The sequence below is a fragment of the Ctenopharyngodon idella genome, chromosome 9 (genome assembly GCF_019924925.1).
Source record: "Ctenopharyngodon idella isolate HZGC_01 chromosome 9, HZGC01, whole genome shotgun sequence".
In the NCBI taxonomy this organism is placed as follows: domain Eukaryota; kingdom Metazoa; phylum Chordata; class Actinopteri; order Cypriniformes; family Xenocyprididae; genus Ctenopharyngodon; species Ctenopharyngodon idella.
Genome location: NC_067228.1, coordinates 14,816,203 through 14,830,854, shown reverse-complemented (window position 1 = coordinate 14,830,854; position 14,652 = coordinate 14,816,203). Strand labels below are relative to the sequence as shown.

General features: G+C 37.1%; 1 protein-coding gene across 3 annotated transcripts; it reads right to left on the bottom strand.

The window, feature by feature from the left end:
- Positions 1–223: 223 nt before the first annotated feature.
- Positions 224–14,183, bottom strand: idh1 (isocitrate dehydrogenase (NADP(+)) 1). 3 transcript variants are annotated; one of them, XM_051905132.1, is made up of 9 exons: positions 14,011–14,183; positions 11,537–11,666; positions 6,929–7,220; positions 6,611–6,716; positions 3,452–3,626; positions 2,557–2,708; positions 1,581–1,721; positions 1,277–1,439; positions 224–966 (listed from the first exon to the last, which is right to left on the bottom strand). In XM_051905132.1, the coding sequence occupies exons 1-9, from the start codon at positions 14,042–14,044 to the stop codon at positions 873–875; spliced, it is 1,287 nt and encodes a 428-aa protein (XP_051761092.1). In that variant the 5' UTR covers positions 14,045–14,183; the 3' UTR covers positions 224–872. The 3 variants fall into 3 exon arrangements, with proteins under 3 accessions (XP_051761092.1, XP_051761094.1, XP_051761093.1); XM_051905134.1 differs by lacking the exon at positions 14,011–14,183 and adding an exon at positions 13,657–13,676; XM_051905133.1 differs by lacking the exon at positions 14,011–14,183 and adding an exon at positions 12,611–12,806.
- Between the last annotated feature and the right edge of the window lie 469 nt (positions 14,184–14,652).

Here is a 14,652-nt window from a genome sequence, read left to right as displayed (position 1 = left end):
TATGGAGTTTATTATCACAAAGACTTTTAATCATAGCATCAATTTGCTCATTCGCATTGTTTTGATCATGGTCCCTGCTTGAAGTATTTTAAACTATATAGTGATACCAATTTGTTTGCCATTAAGTTGCTTCAGTAGAGCCGAAGCCCCATGTCACATAACATAACATTATATTCGCACAACAAATGTAATAAATTAACACAAGATCAGACAAAGACAAAACTTGTGAGATAAAAAAAAGTCTCATTTATTATTGATATCACATGAGCACACAGACTGACATAAACAGAAGCATATAAGGAAATTAATTTGTAAAACGGTGACAGACAGTGGTACAGAGTGTTGAAGAACAAAGAGGAATGTCTACTGGTGCTAACTACCAGCATTTCAGTTAAAAGCAGGTATTTAGACCTAATCTCACTTTTCTTGGGATGGCTTCAAGAGTGGCTGCCTGAAGATGAGACAATTACACATGCAGATAATAAGGCAACAGGTGTTCAAGCACCTGACATATGGGCTGTACCCTGCACTACAGCAGTAAACATAAATGCACATATTTATGCACTACAGGAGACATGATTAAAAAAAAAATGTGTAAAATAAAATGTATAAATAGGGATAAAAATTTCCTATTTTAATGCTTCCAATTTGTAATGAAGGTTACAGTAGCTCCTTCCATTTAAAAAGGCACTTTCATGTCTTCCAGTTGAAAGTGCACTGCTCCCCCTACTGGTTGTAGTGGTGAAGTCCATTTCTCTGTCTTTGGCCCCAGTTAGACAGGAGATGAGGCTGACAAGAGTCTGTGGCTCGACGTGGGTTGAGGGCTGCGTCAGTGTGTGTGTGCATGGACACCTCAGCAAAACCCAGCAGCTTTACAGTTTGGGCTGGCTTGACAACTTAATCTTCAGATTCTCAGCCAGTTTGTCCAAGAACTCAAAAGTGTTGAGGTAATCTGAGCGTGCAACACTTGGAAGAGATAAAACAGGAAAAAAAAAAACATTAAATATATATTTGCACAGGCATATAATGTCTTGTGGATATACTTTAAAAACTGTATTTTTACCAAGTGTTCAGTGTTTTTTTTTATGCAATATCAAGCTTTTAACACTGAATTTATGCAGTCTTTTCTAAGTCTGCTATAAATGATCATCAAATCCACATGTCTAACACCACTCTATAACTGACAAAAGCATAATAATTAAGAAATCTTTCTAATGACCTTCAATAAATACCATATATTTTAGAGCAAGTGACCCAGAGTAGATAACAGACATACTTAGACATGCCCTTGATGCAGATGGCCAGGTCCTTGGTCATGAAACCAGCTTCAATGGTCTCGACACAAACGGCCTCCAGTGCCTCAGCGAACACACGCAGCTCTGCGTTCTTATCCAGCTCCGCCCGGTGCAGCAGTCCTCGCGTCCACGCAAAGATAGAGGCTGATGGGATGAAATTGTGAATCTATGAAGTTGCTTTGTGCGATGACCACATTGTTTTTATATGATCATGAAAAGTTTCTGTGTGCATCATCTGTGCATTTCATTGATTAAGATTGGTAGTGAAGTAAGTGTTTTCCTCACCGATGGGGTTGGTGGACGTCTCCTTGCCCTGCTGGTGCATACGATAATGCCGTGTGACGGTGCCATGGGCTGCCTCAGCTTCTACCGTACGCCCGTCAGGACACACGAGCACGCTGGTCATCATACCCAATGACCCATAGCCTAGAGACAGAGACCAGAAAGTTTACTCACTATAAATTTCATCATTCTTTCATAATACATTCACAATGAGTAATGCCATTACGCAAATTCATGATAGGGCTTAACGCATATTCACACCAAGCCACCACAAAAACCATGCACAAGTTATTAACTTATACATTATTCAAAAGTTTGGGGTTAGTAGGATTTTTAAAAGCTTTTGAAAGAAGTCTCTTAAGCTCACCCAGGCTGCATTTCCTGTATTTGATCAAAAATACAGTAAAACCGTACTATTGTGAATTATTACAATTTTAAACCACAAGTTCAGTTTTTATATATTTTAAAATGTAATTTATTCCTCTGGTGACAAAGCTATTACTCCAGTCTTCAATCACATGATCTTTCAGAAATCATTCTAATATGCTGTTTTGGTGCTCAAGAAATATTTCTTACTAGTTGAGCTGCTTAATATTTTTGTGGAAACTGGAAACCATGAAACCTTTTTTGTTTTTCAGGATTCTTTGATGAACAGAACATTCAAAAGAATTCAATAAGGAAATTATAGTAACAATGTAAAAGTCTCTTTGAATCAACTTAATGCATTTTTGCTGGATAAAAGTATTAATTTAAAAAAATAAATAAAGAAAGAAAGAAATCTTACTGACCCCCAACTTTTGAATAGTAGTGTAAGCAGAGAAAATCCATAATTTATAAAGACATTTCATTATGTTCAGTACTGAACAACTCATTACTGTTTTTTTTCCATATAATGTTTTTGGCATTGTTGGGCGCAAAAGATAAATGATGAATGAATCAATAATGAATCTCAATAATATGCTATGTTAGTTGTACTCACCCTGAGCTACAGAGTCTGACTGCACATCTCCATCATAGTTCTTGCAGGCCCAGATAAACCCACCTTCAGACTTCATGGCCTGAGCCACCATGTCATCAATCAGCCGATGCTCATACCAGATGCCTTTGGCCTCATACTGAGCCTTGTAGTCTCTGCAACACAGACACACACAGTGTCAGAATGTTTTTTTTTTTTTAGCTTATTCAGTATGGGCATATGTGATTTTGAGTTGTTTTTGTTTTTGCTTTAATGTCAAGACAGGAGAAAGTCTTTTATAATTAAAAAATTTCATGCGTTTATTGACTTGCATGTAAGCCTTCCAAACTAGTCAGATTTTTATAGTTATCATACGTACATACAGTAAATGCACTCAATGGCTGTGTCCAAAAGCTTAAAAATGGTGCTTTTGGAAGTTGCATTCCAAAGTAGGAAGGCATCAAGGCATGTTCACTTCCTGTCTCCTGAGATACATTCGCCTGATGGATTTTTGAAAGCAGCATAGATGTATTGCTGCCTTTGATATCCCCCCAAAAAAGAAAGATAGCGTCTGAAAGTTGACCAAACATTTTTGACCAAAGTTTTCCACTTTTGATGTCACTTCTAGCGATACATTAGTATTGTACTAATTAAATATTCGCTTAGTTATCACCGAAGCTCTCTCTATTTTGCTGTAGATCATTAAACAGTTACAGTGCCTCAGAAGTCTGTCCAAAATCAATTTAAGATACCTTCACGTGCAAACGCTTCCTGCAAAGTCATTGCCTGACAGAGCAGTAAGGCAACAAGTCAGCTGCCTAAGTTTTCAGATGCAGCCAATGCGTTCAAAAGATCCTGTGTAACTAGATAAGATCAAGGTTAGTTTATTCAAATACGCAACCATTTCATGGTGACTCACTTTTCATAGATCTCCTGGAAAATATCTTTGAAACGCCCATCATATTTCTTCAGGATAGTGTTCTTGGTACTGAGGTACATCGGCCAGCCTTTGGTCAACCCCATCTGGAAAGAGCTGTGAGCAAAGTCCCGGATTGACTTGTCTGTGTTGTACATCCCCAGAGCAACACCAGCACCTAAACATATATAATTATGATATTGGTCAAAAAAAACTTGGTCTGAAAGCAGATACAGGTGCTGGTCATATAATTAGAATATCACCAAAAAGTTGATTTATTTCACTAATTCCATTCAAAAAGTGAAACTTGTATATTATATTCATTCATTACACACAGACGGATATATTTCAAATGTTTATTTCTTTTAATTTTGATGATTATAACTGACAACTAAGGAAAATCCCAAATTCAGTATCTCAGAAAATTAGAATATTACTTAAGACCAATACAAAGAAAGGATTTTGGCCAACTGAAAAGTATGAACATGAAAAGTATGAGCATGTACAGCACTCAATACTTAGTTGGGGCTTCTTTTGCCTGAATTACTGCAGCAATGCGGCATGGCATGGAGTCGATCAGTCTGTGGCACTGCTCAGGTGTTATAAGAGCCCAGGTTGCTCTGATAGTGGCCTTCAGCTCTTCTGCATTGTTGGGTCTGGCATATCGCATCTTCCTCTTCACAATACCCCATAGATTTTCTATGGGGTTAAGGTCGGGCGAGTTTGCTGGGCAATTAAGAACAAGGATACCATGGTCCTTAAACCAGGTACTGGTAGCTTTGGCACTGTGTGCAGGTGCCAAGTCCTGTTGGAAAATGAAATCTGCATCTCCATAAAGTTGGTCAGCAGCAGGAAGCATGAAGTGCTCTAAAACTTCCTGGTATACGGCTGCGTTGACCTTGGACCTCAGAAAACACAGTGGACCAACACCAGCAGATGACATGGCACCCCAAACCATCACTGACTGTGGAAACTTTACACTGGACCTCAAGCAACGTGGATTGTGTGCCTCTCCTCTCCTCCTCCAGACTCTGGGACCCTGATTTCCAAAGGAAATGCAAAATTTACTTTCATCAGAGAACATAACTTTGGACCACTCAGCATCAGTCCAGTCCTTTTTGTCTTTAGCCCAGGCGGGACGCTTCTGACGCTGTCTGTTGTTCAAGAGTGGCTTGACACAAGGAATGCGACAGCTGAAACCCATGTCTTGCATACGTCTGTGCGTAGTGGTTCTTGAAGCACTGACTCCAGCTGCAGTCCACTCTTTGTGAATCTCCCCCACATTTTTGAATGGGTTTTGTTTCACAATCCTCTCCAGGGTGCGGTTATCCCTATTGCTTGTACACTTTTTTCTACCACATCTTTTCCTTCCCTTCGCCTCTCTATTAATGTGCTTGGACACAGACCTCTGTGAACAGCCAGCCTCTTTTGCAATGACCTTTTGTGTCTTGCCCTCCTTGTGCAAGGTGTCAATGGTCGTCTTTTGGACAACTGTCAAGTTAGCAGTCTTCCCCATGATTGTGTAGCCTACAGAACTAGACTGAGAGACCATTTAAAGGCCTTTGCAGGTGTTTTGAGTTAATTAGCTGATTAGAGTGTGGCACCAGGTGTCTTCAATATTGAACCTTTTCACAATATTCTAATTTTCTGAGATACTGAATTTGGGATTTTCCTTAGTTGTCAGTTATAATCATCAAAATGAAAAGAAATAAACATTTGAAATATATCAGTCTGTGTGTAATGAATGAATATAATATACAAGTTTCACTTTTTGAATGGAATTAGTGAAATAAATCAACTTTTTGATGATATTCTAATTATATGACCAGCACCTGTATGCTTGTGTGAAAATAAATTAAAAAAATCGAGTAGGCTACATTCAAAAAAATTTCAAATGCACAATCATTTCATCAGATCAGTATTTGCAGACCCAGGACAATTTTATGTGGCCACGTGGCCTTATACTGTAACACTGACTAGACAAACTTGTTCAGTGCTCAAACAGACGACAGTCCACTGTGATGACATCATCATACAGAGATATTTACACATCTTTGAGATACAGAAGGGCTATTCAAAAACACATACTTCCTTATATAGTAGGCGAAAAACAGTATGAAAAGAGTAGTGTATATGAATTCACAGTACTTGGGCAAAAAGTACCCAGATAACCTACTACTTCTGGTGAGATTCTGAAGTGCGCATACAAATGAACAATTTACAGTTTTATGAGGATTTCGGAAGAGCCAAGGACTGTGCCACAGTAAATAATTCAGATCAAATAAACTAGACTGTTTAAAGTCTGCATGAATGGAAGTTGGAATAGTCTTGTGACATAGGCCACGTTTACACAGCAGCAGAATATGGTTGTCAGTCCTGTATTTGAGTCCTTATGGTTACGTTCACACACAGTACGGTTATTTACGGGAGTGACAACCGCATTCTATAACCGAACTCACACCCGTAAATTTTCAGTACTCACAACCACATTCTCGGAATATTCGCGCTGTGTGAACGGAACAGGACTGGACGTACTAGTTGTCCGTCACGTCATACAGTGTGAGAGAGCCGCTCATCTAAGGTGTTTTGTGTGTGGTTTCGCTTTCGGTAACTTACAGCGACAGAGATATGAGCTGTGCGTCATCTTAAGGTGTTAGATCTAGTCACTGTTCTCCACCGGAGCGGCTCCCGTCAGTTTTGTTTTTCCTTTTTAAATTCAAACACGCGACAAGCGAGTGCAACGGTTAAAGACTCCGGCTAGCGCATGTTTACATGCTGCTGTTGGTTAATGGAGTTTTGATGGATGGACTCGCGGTTCAGTTAGTCTCTTGTCATGTCAAATGTGATAAGACTTTTCAGTTTTATAGACATCACCATCTTTAATATTACATTGGTCACTGTCGTTATGGTTACTAGTAAGAGAATATGGGCTTGACTCTCATTGCATGTTCATACAGACAGTGTTCGAGACGCTACTGTAAGTTGCTGTGTGAACGGGACATTTCGAGACTCACACCTGTAAGTAAATGCGGTTGTCAATCCCCAAAACGTACAGTGTGAATGTGGCCATATATTCAAGTGAATCAGCTTCACAAACAAGAAAAAAAAAGTAGGGCGGGACTTCATTTTGTGCAGCAGGAATTGATTGGATGGTTGTGGTACCTTCAAAGTCATGGACAACAAACTTAAGCGGTTCCCCTCCGTTTTTGGGTGTGTATATCATTTCCAGTGTTCCAGGGCCCGGCACAACGAAATCTGTAGCCTTGTACTGTAAAAATGAAGAGGACAGATTATTTTAGAAGACCTTTTACCTGTAACATAATCTTACCAAGATTAAAAAATGTTTTCTTAGGCATGTGAATTTTGATAAAACAGCAGTAATATGATAACAACCCTCCACCCGCCAAAAAACAAAACAAAACTAAAACACAATTAGACTTAATTATAGACATTCTAAAATGTCATTCTAACATTCTATACCTGGTCTCCATGTGCGTGCCTGCCGATTATTATAGGCTTGATCCAGCCTGGAACCAAGCGGGGAATGTTTTTGCAGATAATAGCCTCTCGGAATACAGTGCCACCCAGGATGTTCCGGATTGTTCCGTTGGGAGAGCGCCACATCTTCTTGAGCTTGAACTCCTCCACACGCTTCTCATCAGGAGTGATGGTGGCGCACTTGATGCCAACACTGTAGCGCCTCACAGCCTCCGCCGCCTCTACCGTCACCTTGTCGTCGGTGGCATCGCGGTTCTCCATTCCCAGGTCATAGCTACCACACAAAGAGGAAAAAACAAACCTTAGAGTTTTGCTCATCTATGAGAACTATTCTGTGATGTTCTTGACATTAATAATGATTATGCATTTATAGTTTTCAAATTTTATATTTAAGAAGACAAAAACAAAATCAGATAATTATAAAGCTCTATTATAAAGGTTCTATTATTGATGCTGATTCAAATGAAAAAGGAGAAAAATGCATTTTATAGACCGCAAAGCGCAAAGCCATCTTTACAATTTTGTGTTTGAACTTCTGTAGCTCTGTAAATTTCAATGGCATCGCAGTTGAAAAGTAATTAGCTGGTGAAGTGGATTTACTTATTGTAGAGTTATCTAAAGTTATCATGAGCATTGTAATGTTTGAAGCGGATGTCATATCAAATGTCAGTAGACTGGGAAGATTTTAAAACGAGCGGTTCATTCATAAATCTATTGATCTTAACTACATGCTGTGGAAATACAAACCGGAAGACAGAACACAACAAGCGCAGTTCTAAAAAGGGGCATGGCTACATAAGGTCTATAGCTTATAACCTGTCTGATTGGTAGTGCAGTGGTCTGTGCACATGCACAGGGGAACATATGAGTAGGTTTTAGTCCGACCTGGGCGTTATTACGATCCCATTCCCTTCTCTCACAGCTACTTTCCTGCCTACATTATACTTTACTATAAAAATGTCTAAAAATAAAGTTATAAAAAAGCTTATAACTCAGTTCATACTGACAGCCAAATTGGTAATGTTGGACTTAAAAAACACAATCAGAACACTACCAGTCAAAAGATGGAGCCCCACAGCATTAAATAAGGTCAGTGGGAAACTAGTGCCATGGTAATTTAGCACAAAGACACTGTGTTCCAGTGAACTGAAATAGAACAATTAATTTCTTACTGTGATAAAACAGACAGAATACTATTACAATTTAAAATAACTGTTCTCTATTTTAAATCTAATTTAATTTTCTTCAGCCATTACTCTAGTTTTCAGTGTCACATGATCCTTCAGAAATCATTCTAATATGTTGATTTGCATCCAAAGAAACATTTCTTATTATCAATGTTGAAAACAGTTGTGCTGCTTAATATTTTTGTGTAAACCATGTTACATTTTTTCAGGATTCTTCAATAAATAGAAAGTTCAAAAGAACAGCATTTATCTGAACCCGAATTCTTGTGGAACATTGCAAATGTTTTACTGTCATTTTTGATCAATTTAATGCATCATTGCTGAACAAAAGCATTAATTTCTTAAAAAAAAAAAAAAAAAAAAAAAAAAAAAAAAAAAGTACTGTCCCTAAACCCTTAAACAGCAATGTACATGCTCTTCAAAAATTTTCAAAATCAATATTGTACATATCCTCATATATTTCTGCCAATTCTGAGGCACAGATTAGAGGGCTGCAGTGGGATTGGGATCCTTGCTGCGGGTGGGAGTGGGCAGCGCGGGTCCCAGTTGTCCCGTGATTTGCCGCGTAACAAGAAAGGAGCCAACAAATGTAGTTCAGTCCAGTCAATCAGTAACATATATATTATTTATTTTCTTTTGCTACATGTTAATTATCTAGGCTACATAAACACCTGTGATATCTGTGAGGTTTTTATTTCCTATTTATTTTAATATAATTTGTTTAATATTTTATAAGCAATTCATTTAAATGTTGTGCCTTGTTAGGTTACCAGAGTTTAACCGTTATGATTAGGTTTGTGTGTGTAGTTCTGCATATGCTTTATTTATATGGCTCCAATAATTGTGAGGTTTTGTTTTAACAGCTGATAGTGTTTTATAAGTCTAATAAAAAGCTGGTTGACTGTGTTCGTCATTTGTGGTGCTAGCATTATCTTCAACATATCTCTTCATCTTATGGTCAGTTTAATTAAACGCAATGTTTCATCTCTGTTATTCTGAACGTTTAGCAAAGCCCTAATGTTTGTGTAATTTTTTTTTTTTTTTTTTTTTTTTTTTCCACAATTTCTACAAGCTCTAACAGAATGTTTGCAGGTGTGGGTGGGAGTGGAACAGACACATTGCGGGAGAAGGCAGTAATGGTCAGAAATTCAGCAAGTGCGGGATTAAGAAAACAGTTCCACACAGGGCTCTAGAACGCACTTTGTGGGCTCGGTTATGAGGTACTGAATAACACTCAGTAGATACTTTACAGTGTTGGGGAAAATAACTTTGAAAAGTAATGCATTACAATATTGCGTTACTCCCTTAAAAAGTTACTAATTGCATTACTTAGTTACTTTAAGAAAAGTAATGCATTACGTTACTTTTGCTTTCCTTTTTTCCCACCTGGGCTGGGGCTGTTTTTTTTTTTTTTTTTTTATAACAAAATAATGCTATTTTTGGGCAAATGTAAAGGCGCTTTTACACCAAAATAAGGCTGAAGGAAATGCAAATTCACACTTGTGCATTAAGAGGGCGCAGCTTAAACAAACCTTTCAGCTGTGCTGCCATTGCAGAAGAATAGGATGCAGGAGAAGAAAGTTTAACACTTGCTTCACCAATAAAAACAAAATTTTAAAGTCATTTTTGCTTATGGTTTAACTGAACCATCAAAGGTCAGCAGCAAGTACATTGGTCAATAAAGTGAGATTAAATGCATAAAAATATTTGTTTTATTTAACATATTTAATTATTGGAGGTTTGCGTAGTATTCTGATTTTGCATTTTACTGATTTTACTCATTTTGAGGAATTCTGAATCTTTTTTTTTTATGCAAGTGAGATTAGTAAATGCATGCTCACATTTAGCCTAGAACTACAATAACCATGTTTACACACAACATCTCTGCGCTTACGATTTCTCTCAACATAGAGAGCTGTCAGTCAATAAATGGGAAAACAAAGTATCTTGCGTTACTTATTTGAAAAAGTAACTTAGATATTTTGTTGTAAATTTAAAAGTAATGCGTTACTTTACTAGTTACTTGGAAAAAGTAATCGGATTACGTAACTCAAGTTACTTGTAATGCGTTACTCCCAACACTGATACTTTGTGATCTCCAGGCTACCAAAAACATGCCTTCATATCATTGAATAGTCAGGCATCTTCAAAATAAAGTTAAATCCATGCTGATTTAAATTCATCAAAGCAACTTTCACTCATGGTCTGAGCAGTTGAAAGCAAATGAAAGGCCTCATCTGTTCTGCATGTGTGTGACTGAAATGATGAAGGCATCCTTTCAGAGTCTCTACAATTAGCGAGGAAGAGTGTGACACACTTACACGCTTTAGATAGAGCGTCCCTGAGCTACAACACAGGGGAGCGGAACTTTCCCATACTTTCCTTGCTCTCGGTCCTTGCTATTGTGTCAAGGATGCTGTGAACTTTCACCCACTTCACTTCCACTTCTTGTTGTTATAATAATTCTGAAAAACTGGTGGTGGCGCTAGAGGATTTAGAAATTTCTCATACATTTTTAGGGGCTGCCATAGACTTAGCTCAGTTTAATATATCAATAAAAGCCTGTAAAAGGCATTGAACGATGCAACTAAAGGATGTTGAGGGGTAAAGATACGCAAACAATCTTACAATGCAAGCTCAAAGAGCAGTTCAGTGACTGAATGAACATGAATCAAGAGATCCCACTTAGGTGACGACACCTTGTTTGCTAACATACTGATAATACTCTTATCAGACTGATATGGTTTTAGTTTGCACTATTCTAGCAAACTCCAGGTCAAGTTCATGCACTTTACTTATACTTCATACTTCATAGCTGAAGAGCCACTCAGATCAAACTGTAACCACAAGCTCAAAGTTCAGATGCTGACAATTCATGACAATTTCAAGCGCAGAAAGTGATGTTGGGTAATAAAAGTGGGATGATAACACTTCCCTTTGTCCTTGAGTATTACTACATTGTGGCCTGAAAAATCTGTACTGACAAACAGGAAATGTCATATTTGAAAAACTTGGCAAGTACCTGCTCATTGGTGTGATTACTGTTAGTAATGCAGTTATTGGCACAAAAATAAATCTGTGGTAAATATCAAAATAAAATAAAAAATAAATAAATAAAAATATTAGTATCAAAAATATTTGAAAAGTAAATAATTATTTTTAGAATATAGAGAAATAAAAAGATTTTGAAAAGAGGTCTATGTTAATTTATAATGATTTTATAAATGTAGTGATATGACATTAACTTTAGTGCTATGGTTACAAATGTTTGTAAGTCATGACTAATTGGCAGCAAAGTTGGATTAAAACAGATAAGCATGTATTCACAAGGGAAATCAGACATAATGAGAGAAACGCTCACCTGCCGTGAATGTAGCACACAAACACACACATTTAATCTCACCTGTGCAGGTCGAGCTCCAGATAAGGAAAGATGAGTTTCTCTTTTATGAGCTCCCATATTACTCTGGTCATCTCATCTCCTTGCATCTCAACCACAGAACCGGCTTTGATCTTCTGAGACATTTTGGACCCTGCAAGATCGATGATGGTTATTTGAGAAAATGTATAGTAGTGTTAGTACTTGCTCCCTGAAGAATGAATAGATTCCATTGAGCTAAAAAAAGTTACACAACCAGTGATTCAGCATTTTTGCCTTAAACCTGTTTTAACAGACAGCATTTTGGAGCTTGCAGACTAATAAGCACAAAATGTCAGATTTAGAAGTCTGTAACATAAAAAATACAGTCTGTTTTGTGTGATTTCCCACACATGTGCCTTAGCAATATCTTGTTTTTCAGATATGCCTGGTAATACTGTGGTATTTTTGGACATAGTAGTACATACCATACCGTTCTTTTAAGTAACTTGGACTAAAATGCAAGTACAATTCAGTATGTTATTACTATCTCTGTACTAATGTCACAGCTTTTGTAAAAAACAGCAGTTAGTTATTCTCAAGTAACAGCACCTTACAGACAGGCAACCACTGTGTAATATGACACTGGCCTTTTATCCACCATGAGAAGTTAAATGTGTCAATTGTGTCACTATTAAAAAATGTTTCAACGGTTTTTTTTTGTAGTTCCACAAACTGGCACTGGTTACATAACAAAGCAATTAGGACAAAGGTCAAATACAGCGCTTGCAATACTGATTTACACACATAATGTTTTAATAAATTAATCATAATGAAGCTTTAGACGAATGTGGGGGTTATTTGTACGATCTGTCGTAAAAAAATAATTGATTCAACATAAACAATCCATTAAATATGTCAATTATATATGATCACCGAGGTTTTAACCCTTTATGTTTTCGTCTTTTCTGATGAATGCATCGCTTTTACAGTGTTTTCTTCGATAAGGAACTAGATACCAGTAGCACTTTGCAAGAAACGTCAAATCAAACGACAACGACTGTAATGTGATTTACCGACTATTCTGAAAGATCTCGCAAATCAATATACGATGCCTACCTTTCTTTTGAGATTGTACCGGAGCAAAAAAAGAGATCTCAAATGGTTGATGAGTCCTATGGAGGCTTGAAAGGTTTTGTACTAGTCTTGGAAGGCGTTGTTTCGTATCAGCTGAGCGGAAGGCATAGGCTCTCCTCTGCTCTGCTCATACATTTACTCCTCAATCAGATAATCCTCCACCAATCCACGAGAATAAGGAACTAAACTCAAACGACTAGCTCCTCCCTCATTATGCATCTCATTGGGAGGCATATGTTTCTGGGTAATAGCTGTTTGGCGTGGGAAAGACGCTGTCTTCCTCTAGGTGGCGCTATGCAGCTCAAAAAGCCGAATCCTTCGTTGAGCTGCAAGATAACAAACGCATTGTCTTCACCTTCTAAAATTGCAATAAAATGGCAAATAATTAAGCAATGACTTTGAATAAACGAATGAAATAATTGTTAATTGTAGGCTAATTTGTTTTTGATTTGAAAAAAAATTGGTTAAGTTAAGGAAATCATTTTAACATCGATAGCCTAAATGTCTTATTTTTAAGTTGGAAATATCTGACTTCTGACTTTCACACTGATTTCTGATGTTTAATTTTTGGTGAATAATATTGTAGTTTCGTCCAATAATTTTAAACATAAATGCAAAACAACAACAACAGTAGAAGTAATGTTTTTGCTGCTATTTGAATTTGTTTGAATTGCATTAGGTTTTTGTGTGACATGCGTCACTAAACATTATATTATATATATATATATATATATATATATATATATATATATATATATATATAAATAAACAACTTATCAAACTGTTATTAGTGACGTCGATTCAGCGCGGAGGAAAGTAACACATACCGCGTGACTAATGCGCTGCTACGGCAGCTGTCTTGTCAATATTTTACAGATGTATAATAAATGAGACAATTAATAGAAAACAAACAATGAAGAGTTGAAACAGAAAAATCTTTTTAGACCCATCGTACCTGACAACTTCGAGACAATCCGGGCCACCAAGCCCTGCCCATTTTAGACAACCTTATTGCAAATTCTACTCACTTTTATCGTAGGGATCCTTCCTTTCTGTTAACCCGTCTATTTAAATTTGGGCTGCGTGCTATTTTAAGGTATTGCGTTCTATTTGCAGGTGAATGCTGTCAAGTATGCACTGAATTGGTGTAACGCAATACTGCGTCATAAAAGTGCGTCTCTTGAAGCCACCAAAGTAACAGAATAAGTAGTATACCAATTGCAATATTCATAATCCAAATTGTTAATGGTTTTGTAGCAGCCCTTACACACAAAACAAATGGGTGATTGTTAGTTAACATGCATTCTGCAAACTTTTAGCAACAAAACCAGAGGAAACAGTAAGATTATAATACAGGTAAGACAGATACAGGTTCAGCCAACCTCCAAAACGCATTCTGTTTCGTGAGCAGTCCATATTCTCAATCCACGTTCACGAGCATGCTGCTCTTCAAGTGCGAAACTATATTTATCCTCTGAGTTTGGTTGAGCAGCAAAGAAGAGTCCATGAAAATGAGCAGTCGTTTGGTAGCCTATCTCCTGTCTGAGTGCAGAATTCAGACTTACCGGCAGATGTCGCAATTTCACTACTTGGTTTGTTAATTCTCCAAGTGTGGGTGCCACAGCCATATTTTGTAATTGATACTGGTGTGTACTGTAATGGTTTAGCACAGGGTTTTTCAGTATTTTAAAAAGCACAGACCCCCAAATATGATAATCCTCCAGCGAGGGATTTATAGTTTAATATTATAAATGTGTAAAATATTATATATTGCATTTTTTCCAGCTTAATTTGTTTATTAATTTTAATCATTTTTTATTTTATTTTATTTTTAAATAATTTTAATCATCTATTTATTTAAATCAAAGCATAAATGTATAAATTTTTACAGCATTTTTCTCTAAACTTTTCCACGGACCCCCTAGCACTCTCTTACGGTCCCCTGGGGGTCCACGGACCCCAGTTTGAAAACCTCTGGTTTAGCATTCCTAAAATCTGCCTTTTATTTTGTAGCCTATATATTT